Source organism: Myotis yumanensis, unplaced genomic scaffold (genome assembly GCF_028538775.1).
Source record: "Myotis yumanensis isolate MYYU_CA2020_CCGP unplaced genomic scaffold, mMyoYum1.0.hap1 SCAF_20, whole genome shotgun sequence".
NCBI classification, from domain to species: domain Eukaryota; kingdom Metazoa; phylum Chordata; class Mammalia; order Chiroptera; family Vespertilionidae; genus Myotis; species Myotis yumanensis.
In genome coordinates, this window is record NW_027223771.1 from 14,827,470 (window position 1) to 14,837,936 (window position 10,467).

Genomic DNA, 10,467 nt, shown 5'->3' on the forward strand with positions numbered 1-10,467 from the left:
ACAAGATGAGACCAGAGGCCTGGCCAACTGGCACAGACGGAGGCATCTCTAAGGTGAAGAGGGTGGGGAGGAATGCAAGAGATCCACCAAAGAATATATACATAGGGGGGAAAGGGGAGACATCTGTAATACTAAAAACAATAAAAAATACATGTATTTTTAAATTTTAAATATATTTTATTGTTTTTTTTACAGAGAGGAAAGGAGAGGGATAGAGAGTTAGAAACATCAATGAGAGAAAAACATCGATCAGCTGCCTCCTGCACACCCCCTACTGGGGATGTGCCTGCAACCAAGGTATATGCCCTTGATCAGAATAAAATCTAGGACCCTTCAGTCCACAGGCTGATGCTCTAACCACTGAACAAAACCATTTAGGGCTGCATGTATTTTTTAAAATTTTAAAATAATATAGCCCAGATGGTGTAGCTCATTGGTTGAGCCTTTACCATTTCTTTTTTGGGGGGTGGGAGGGAGTCCTTTATTTTATATTTTAATTCTTTATTGTTTAAAGTATTACATGTATTTTTACATATGTCTCCTTTTCCCTCCATTGACCTCTCTCTAGCCACCCCCACTCCCCAGCACATGCTTTCACCCCCCTAGTGTCTGTGTACATTGGTGCTGCTTATATGCATGCATAGAAGTCCTTCGGTTGATCTCTAAAGTTCAATTATCTATTTGATGCTTTCATGTTTCTGAATCTATTTTTGTTCATCAATTTATGCTGTTCATCATATTCAACAAATGATGAGGTCATGTGATACTGGTTCTTTTGCTGGTCAGAGCACATACATGAGTTGCAGGCTTAATTTCCAGTGTGGAGTGAGAAGGTGTAGGAGGCAGTTTATCAGTGATTTTCTCTCATCATTGATGTTTTTATCTCTCCTTCTCCCTTCCACTCTCTAAAATGAATAAAAAATATTTTAATAAATTATATACATACTAGAGGCCCGATGAATGAAAATTCATGAAAGAATGGGCCTTCCTTCCCTGGCTGCCGGCACCACCTTCGCTCCGGTCCAGAGCCACCTTTCTGCCTTCGTTCTGGCCTGGAGCCGCCTTTCTGCCTTCGCACGCTGACCAGAGGCCAGAGCTGCTGGGGGTGTCCTGCACCACCCCCAGCCACTCGGCACCTGTGTATGCAAATTAACCCACCGTCTTTGTTGGGTTAATTTTCATACTCACTGCTGATTGGCTGGTGGGCATCACAAAGGTATGATCAGTTTGCATCTTTCTCTTTTATTAGTGTAGATATGCATAGGCCATGGACATATACAATAATGTGGTGAGGGCCTAGAAGCAGTGGGGGCAGAGTAGAGGGAGAAAAGGGGGGAAGAGTATGGGAAAGATTGGGAACAACTGTAAAGGGTTAACAATAAAAAAGAATAGTGTGCACAGCTGGTGAGCTCAGTGGTGGGGTGTAGACCCATGATCCAAGATATTGTTGGTTCAATTCAAGGTCAACACACATGCCAAGTTGGGGGCTCCATCCCAGTATGGGGGATGCAGGAGGCAGCTGGTCAATGACTCTCTCTCATCATTGATATTTCTTCCTCTCCCTTTCACTCTAAAAAAATCAATAAAGACATTTAAAAAATGAATAGTGTTAAGATTGACTTGACTCAACAAAAGCAAAGTGAGTGTGGGCCATCACGTTTTCTCCCAAGTCTTCTAAGCAAAGTCATGCCTTACTCTGTCTTTATAGAGGATGTCCCAGGCATAACTGTTTTAAGGAACAGGAAGCAGCCTGGAGCGGGTCTGCCTCAGCTTGGCCTGGAGTATTTGAGTTCTTGAATTTATACAGAAAAGATTTCACAACACAAGTTCAGAGATTTTGAGGGAATGTTTATTAAAGCTGGAGATAATGAAAACAAAAAACTAGGGCTTAGGATGGAACAAGGAACATCAGAGAGACTAGGCTGGGCTCCTTTGGCTCCTAGAAACATTGTGGGATATAAATGAGCCAAGGGGGTGGGGGGCACTGCTGTAAGTCACTGGACAATCAGAGAAAAAAAGGCCTTGAGCGCAGGTTGATGCCCCCGTTTCAGGTTAATTGGGATCCCTTAAAAGCTTAGGAGATCCTGGCAGTGTGGTTAGGTGGTTGAGCATTGATCTATGAAACTGGAGGTCACGGTTGCATTCCCAGACAGGACACACACTCATGTGGTGGGCTGGATCCCCATTGTGAAGCATGCAGGAGGCAGCCAATCAGTGATTCTCTCTCATCACTGATGTTTCTATCTCTCCTCCCTTCCTCTCTGAAATCAATATAGTTTTGAATGTATGTTTTTAATCAATTATACTTACATCAAAGTTTTTAAAAAATGATTAAAACTTGCCACTTCCCAATTATTTTACTTTTTTATTATGAATGTTCTTGAGCATGTTTGTACCTATTGTAGCAATAACTTGGAAATAAAATATAATGATTTGCTACTGAAATATCTAATCAGGCTCATGTTCAGTGCTATCACTTTGGAAGTTTGAAAGTGATGATGAGAGTATTTACACCAGAAAAAATGACAAATACTACAAACCTTGACTTCTCTTAATATACTATTGAATACTTCAACTTAAACTGAATGGTGGAGAATGTTAGCAACGTAAGTTAATCTTATAACTGTATCATGCAAGTGGCCTTTACATTCTACATAGAATACAATTTTAGAAAAACAATTTTCCTCCAACTACTTAAAACATATAGTTCCAAATGGCAAAGAAATCAGTTGAGTCCTGGAGGAATGAGTGAAGTGAAAACAGGTGTCATAGATGCTGAACTGTCTTCCTATTGATCACATCATAAATTCATATTAAAAATTGGCAAAAGTGACAGAACTTGGCTGGAGATCCTGGCTAGAAAACCTGGCTATGATGATCGACTGAACGCTGCCTCCGTGTCATTCCTTCTTCGCTGACTCCGTCCACGCCTTGGGGAACCCCTGGACCTGCTGGGGCTGGACCCCAACAGATGGCGCCCAAACAGGATTCCCCTAGCCAACCCAGAGGGCACAGCTGACTCCTCCCTGGACGCCCACACCACCATCAAGCATGGCCCTGATGGACCCTTTGATCCAGCTGTTCAATGCGCTGACACTTCTGGAAGCCCATCGCCAGTGACGCCGCCCGCTATGTAATGATGTTTACTTTGAATTTATATTAGTTCACACAAACACTCCATCCATAACTCTGTAGCATGAAAGAGTCCCATATTTTTTAAACAATGTACACATTATCATTTTATAACATTATGAAGGGCAAATTAAAAAAACTAAGGTGTTGATGTTTCAAGTACATATGGTTAAATCTAAAGCTCTCTCTCTCTCTCTAGAACAGTTATCATTATCATGTGAACTCCATAGAAGTCTGTCTGCTTTCATGTAAGAGGCTAAAAGAATCAATATCACGGATTTCAGAAAAACCCCTCATTATTAGTATCAGAGTCATGATCCCCACCTTGTTTTTATTTAAGCCTTAAAATCTGATGGTTTCTGATTAAAATCATCTATTTTTTTTTTAACTTAGGTTAGTCTTTGAGTGATAAATATTAACTATCCCACAGGAGAAGCTGTTTCTGGGGGACTCCAACATAACTTTAGACCAGGGGTCCTCAAACTTTTTAAACAGGGGGCCAGTTCACTGTCCCTCAGACCTTTGGAGGGCCGGACTATAGTTTAGAAAAAAACTATGAACAAATTCCTGTGCACACTGCACATGTCTTATTTTGAAGTAAAAAAACAAAACAGGAACAAATACAATATTTAAAATGAAGAACAAGTAAAGTTAAATCAACAAACTTACCAGTATTTCAGTGGGAACTATGGGCCTGCTTTTGGCTAATGAGATGGTCCATGTCCGGTTCCATATTTGTCACTGCTAGTCGTAACAAGTGATGCAAGTGTGCATCAGTTAGTCTAGATCTGGTTGGAGATTTCAGATGTTTCATTCTGGAAAAAGTCTGTTCACAGACATAAGTGCTGCCAAAGATGGTTGCCATTTTGAGTGCATGGTTCCTGAGATTAGGATATGTCTCAGAGGGGAGAGATGCATAGAAATTAGGAAGGCTGCTTGACTTGAATGCGTCGTTCAGAGAGTCACAATTCTGCAGTTTAGCCAGTTCCATTTGGCAAATTGTATCCACATTTTCAATGTCAATAGAAAATGGGTTACGGAAAAGCTGTATGTCCTGTTCATGGAGATGAAGCTCTTTAAATCTAAACTGGAACTCCTTTTGCAACTTTTCCAGTGAATCTACACATGTTTTGGTTGGGAATGCAATGAATGGTTTTTCCACTAACAGATTTTGAGTTGTGGGGAGATGGCAGAAATTTCTCTCCTTCACTTGTTTGATGAGGAGGCCTAATTTTACTTCAAATGCTTTCACATGTGATTGCATATCACAGATGAGCTTCCCCTTTTCTTGAAGTTGCACATTGAAACTGTTGAGTAGCTTTGTTACATCTATCAGAAAGGTGAGGTGCCATTTCCATTCTGCATCATCGAGCTCTGGTACTTCTTTGTTTTTTGAAAGCAGAAAAGCTGTAATCTGTGGAAGTAAGTCATGAATTTGTTTCAAAACTCTTCCTCGACTCAGCCAATGGACTTCTGTGTGGTACAGAACATCTTCATAGGCAACATCTAGCTCAGACAGAAATTCCTGAAATTGTCTGTGGTTAAGTGCATTAACTCTAATGGAGTTAACACAATATACCACAATTTTCATAACAGAGTCCCACTTCAGTGATTTACTACACAGCGCTTGTTGGTGGATGAGGCAGTGTATGGCTATTGGATGAGAATGGTTATGTTTGTCCATCTCTTGGTTAATGTGAGCAATTACTCCTTTCTTAGACCCCACCATGCTAGGAGCACCATCAGTTGTCACATTGGCTAGTTTAGCCCAGGCCAGCTCCAAACCATTCACAGTTTGGCAAACTTTTTCATAGATATCCTCTCCTGTAGTTGTTCCTTTGATGCTTTGCAGTGCAGCAAGCTCTTCTGTGACTTCAAAATAGTCCTTCGTTCCACGAATAAAAATTAGAAGTTGTGCAGAATCACGAACATCATTGCTTTCATCGAGTGCCAAGGAAAAATAGGATAGTTTTTTTGCGGAGTTTTGCAAATGCTGATGCAAATTGTCTCCCATTTCTTTAATCCTTCGTGTAATTGTAGATCCTGAAAGACTCACTGTACTAAATAAATCGGCCTTCTCTGGACACATCTCTTTGGCAACAGAAAGAAGGCATTCTTTAACAAATTCTCCCTCCACGAATGGTCTGCCAGTGCACGCTATTAGCTTGGCAACGTGAAAACTTGCTTGCAGTGATGAAATATTTAGCTGCTTCTCCTTCACAAAAGTATTTTGCTGAGTTGTCAATGTATTTTTCAGTTTTAATATTTTATCTTTTCTCACTTCTCCGACCAAACAATCATATTTATCTTTATGTTGAGTTTGATAGTGTCGACGCAAATTGTATTCTTTGAACACAGACACTATATTCTGGCATATCAAACACACAGCTCTTTCCATGTACTGCATGAAAAAGTAATCATACGTCCACTGTTCTTTGAATAGCCTACACTCCGAGTCAATTTTTCTCTTTCTTGACATCATTGTTTCCTAGGGATTCCAAATTGCTATATATATATATATAAATATATATATATATACATACAGAGCTACAAAAGCAATATACCAACAATAACTTTGCCCACACAGAGACATACAGACTGCACTGCCCATCAATGCAGTCTGATCAGTGCCCATCAATGCACCTTCCAAGTCCACATCATTTCAGCCTCAGCAGTGCCCATATTGGTGGAACTCCGCTTTTACCTCAGGCTCACACTGGTGCGGTGCGGGAACCGGCACGATTACAGAGCCGGTTCCTCCACCATCTTTCCAGTTCACACTACCCTGTTCGAACCGCACTGCGATCTATGAACTCGCACAGGAATCTGATCACATGGGTGAGAAGACCCATGCAATCGGATTCCACTGCAGGAAAAAAGAAGGCACGTATGCCTTTTTTCTTTCGAATCTAATGCAAGTTCAGCCATACAAGCATATGGCTGAACTCGCACTGCTCAGAGATTGCAACAGTGTGAACCAGGGCTTACACAGCACACAACATACAACATCATACACAACTGAATAGCAATCAAAATATAAATGCACTTACTGTCAATTAAATTGGGGTTCATACTCCTCGGCTGTCTGCAGAGCTGGATTAAGTTCTCATAGGGCCCTAGGCAGATTACCAGTTTAGGGCTCCCATGCGATAACACCGAACACTGACCATTTGCATTAACACTGACCAGTGACAATTTGCATTAATACTGAGCACTGACCATTTGCATTAACACTGAGCACTTACAATTATCATTACCACTGAGCACTGACTATTTGCATTACCTCTGAGCGCTGACCATTTGCATTACCTCTGAGCACTGACAATTTGCGTTATCACTGTGATGCAACCCCCCTAGAAACCACCCCCAACCAACTAACCAACTTCAAAAAAAAGGCCCTACAAACTGCAAAAAAAAAAAAAAAAAAAAAAATAGACCTCCTAACTTCCAAAAAAAAAAAATCCTAACTTGTTCTTACCTCAGTCCTCAGGCAGCAGCAGGCTCTGCACAGGCAAGCTTGTGACTCGTCCCATCACACCCGAGACTGAAAGGAGGAGTCGAGAGACAGAGAGAAGGAGGGGAGTCGGAGAGTGCAGCACACCTTCCACACATGCGCACTGCGGCCGGGGACTTCGGCTGCTAAGCAATAGGCAACAGCGGCAAAAACACCCGGCGGGCAGGATAAATATTTTCGTCGGGCCGAATGTGGCCCACAGGCCATAGTTTGAGGACCCCCGCTTTAGACACTGGAGTGAGCAGAGCCCATGGTGAACTAGAAACTGTGTTTTCCCTGGTGAAACCCATGTTTTAATATGTATAAATAGAGCCAGGGACACAGGAGGCACACGTCAGCAAACTAGCAGTCTTTCTTAAAGCAGAGAATCCTCTGGAGACCACATGGAGGCTGGTGTTGGGATTTGAAAGATGATTTCCTGAGACAGGTGTATTGTAAATGTCCAAGGCTCTTCATTATCTCAAATAGTATTTCTTCTATTTGCAGATCCTGCACCATTACAGTGTCCTCCAGCCAGTTTTTTGAAATTATGTGGAAGCTTACCATCATCACTGTCTCCTTGTACATTTCTGTGCTTGTCATTTTCCTCTGAAGAACTATCCTTGTGGTGAGTTTACTAAAGCTCCTTCCAGATACACTTTTACTCATAAATAAGCAAACATGCTTAAGCCCCTGGATTCTGGATGTGCATTCAGGACTGTGAATTTTCCTCTGGCAATGATTTTTCAGAAGGGGCTGCCCATCAGCCCTTCTGAAGGCAGCCTGGGCCTGGAGGAAAACTGTGATGCCTCCTGAGGAGAAGGTCAAGTCCTGCCACAGAGTCCACATGCCAGCCAGGATCCCCCTTTCTAATTCCAGTGTCCAAAGCAGCCACAGTGACCTGCCTTCATCTCCCAAATGGGGGGTGGGGGGCATGCTCCCAGCAGGCCTTCCAACTGGACTCTGCCACCTCTTCCCAGATTTTTTTCAGGGAGGCCCCCACTGACCACCACTGGCTTCACCTTGTGCCTGAGCTCCTGTCACCTGTCACAGCTGTCCTGTTCACTGTCTGTGGGCTGTCCTCCACTAGGACTCCAGCTCCTAGGGGAAGGGGACTCTGTATCTCTGGAGTCTGGAACAGTTTTGTGAATAGTATTCATGCCTTTGGTCCTCACAGGTCTCAGCTGTGCCCGCCCTTGGCTGCTGCCTCTACATCCAGTCAGATTCCAATTCTCATTCCTAGAGCCTTCCCTCAGCCTATCCACTCAAGGACCCTGCCCCTCTCTAGCCCTGTCCCAGACCCCAACCTCTCTGCTCCTTCAACCACACACCCCAGCAGCACACTATGCCCAGAGTTCAGGGTCCATCAACTCACTTCAGAAGCGTCCCTTCAGTGGGAACATCCCAGGCACAGCCAGGAAAGAGTGTAGAGGGGGAGGGCAGCTGTGCAGGCAGTAGACCAGCCTCAGGGCGTCAGGGTGGGTGCTTACCCATGAAGGAAAGAGCAGGGACACTTTCTCTCTCTAGATTGATAAGTATTGGAACCTCCTTTAGTGACTACATTTCATGACACTTACAGCCCAGCAGAGGACCATGTGTCTCAGAAGCCTGCAACCCCCTCCTGCTGGGCAGATAGGGAATCAGTCTCTGCAGAGACAGCTCCTCTCCCTCCCTGCGCAGGGCAATGGCTGGAGCACTTCATTACAGTGGACTAGGTTGGCCCTGCCTGGGTCACATGTTTACTTGAAGCACATGCTGACTCCCAGGTCATGACCCCCCCAGGAACTCCTGCAGCCGAGCTTGCTCCATTTCCCACTAACCATGGCCCCAAAGAACAGAGAGACCATCAGCCTGGACTGTGACTAGAGAGGGCCTCAGAGCCACACACATGGCTCTGCACCAACTCTCCCTGCAACTGCCCTGGGCTTTTTCCTGCCAAAACTCATGTGCCCAGCTGCCACCAGCCTTGTCACTTGAGAGGAATCTGGGCTCCTCAAACATCTGAATGTGAAATAGCCCAGTCCCAACCCCTGGCTGGAACATGCAGAAACCACAAGGGACATGTCCTAGCTCAAAGCTTCTCCTAGCTGCTTTTCTTTTAGTCCCAGGGACCACACTAACGGTATCATGCCCTGTGGGTCATTGTGCAGCTCAGCCTGGGTTCCCTACCTGCTACACTGACAGTGATGGCACCTCCCTTACTGTTCCCTGGGTCATTGCTGGTCACCATGGGGACCCTAGGCTGTGCTGATGCTCACATGTGTGTGAAATGCCTGGTTGAGTATATATATTTAAGAGAGAGAAATAGGGATAGAGCCACAAACAGCATTTCCCCCCCATTATTTCATACCTTCTTTGGTTGATGCTTGTAATTGCTCTTACAGGGAAAAGAATTTGCAACCTTGGCTTTATCATGATGTTTCTCTGACCCACTGCGCTATTTGGCCATGGCCAGACATATGTGGCAATTTAAGTAAAATAACCCAATAATCCCAAAAATGTACCTGAGAATAGACAGATATAAAAACCATCATGCTGACAAATAGTGGTGGAAAGCTAGAATACGATATATGGGATTTCATAAGTATCTTTTTTTACATGGATATATCTATGTAAGTTATTTCTAAGGCATACTGTGTTTTTGCATTGATTATTTTATATGCCGAGAATGAAACAGTGATATAAGGGCAGGAGGATCTTGCTTTCAGCAATGCAGTAATGCATGAAAACAACAGAAGCGTATGTTTAAAAAATACATACTTTAAATCAAATATACTTACATCAAACTTTAAGAAAGTTTAAAAAATCGACAATTCCCAATAATTTTATTTTATTATGAAAGTTCTTGGACATATTTGTTGCTAATGTAATGCCATGTTGCAAATAAAATATAATGATGTGCTACTGAAATATCTTATCATGTTCATGTTCAGTGCCATCATTTTAGCAGTTTGCAACGGACAATGATGAGAATATTTACACCAGGAAAAGGAACAAATACTATAAACCTAGACTTCACTTAATATATCATTCAATGTTTAGACTTAAAAAAGGATACTGGAGAATGTGATTAAATGTATAAGTATATAATGCAGATTAAATGTATAAGTATATGCTACAAGTTGGCTTAAATTGAACAGAGGATAATAATTGAGAAAGACAGTTTTTCCCCCAATATTCTAAACCTATGGTTCCATATGACAAAGAAGTCACTTGAGTCATTAAGGAATGAGTGAAATTCAAATATATGTCTTAGATGCTGCACAGTCCTCCTCCTGGTTAAAATAATGAATTTATTTAAACAATATGAAAAAGAGGTTAAAATAATGAATTTATTTAAACAATATGAAAAAGATTATGAGCTGACATTATAACAAAGGAGATAGAGATAGTGTAAATAAATGTATGAAAAAATGTTCAACAGAAAAAATTCTTAGGTAAATAGAATTAAAACAAAAGTGAGTTAACACTAGACTCAATTCCAGGTGTTGTTTAAAACAATTAATCATTGCAGGTGCTGGCAGAGTTGCATAAAAACTGGATTTATTTTATACCATGGGTTTGTGAAAGGCAAAAGCAATGACCATATTGTGTCATATTTTTGCATATCTTAACGTGTGAAACATTCACCTACACAACAACAGTTTGATAAGTAAAACATATACATAAGTAGAGATAACTGAACACAAATATTCCAAGCAGATCCTATATAATAAATAGGTAATATTCAAATTGACCCTCACACCCTAGCATCACAAGATGGCCACCCCCATGTTGTCACAAAATAGCCAGCAGGGGAGAACAGTTGTGCGGGGGCGGGGGGGGGGGGGGAGCAGGCCTGC

The 10,467-nt window shown here is 42.3% G+C and overlaps 1 protein-coding gene across 1 annotated transcript; it reads right to left on the minus strand.

The window, feature by feature from the left end:
- Positions 1 to 3,808: 3,808 nt before the first annotated feature.
- On the minus strand, positions 3,809 to 5,611 carry LOC138998585 (general transcription factor II-I repeat domain-containing protein 2-like). Its single transcript, XM_070400728.1, has one exon. It carries the CDS (start codon positions 5,609 to 5,611, stop codon positions 3,809 to 3,811), a length of 1,803 nt encoding a protein of 600 aa, XP_070256829.1.
- Between the last annotated feature and the right edge of the window lie 4,856 nt (positions 5,612 to 10,467).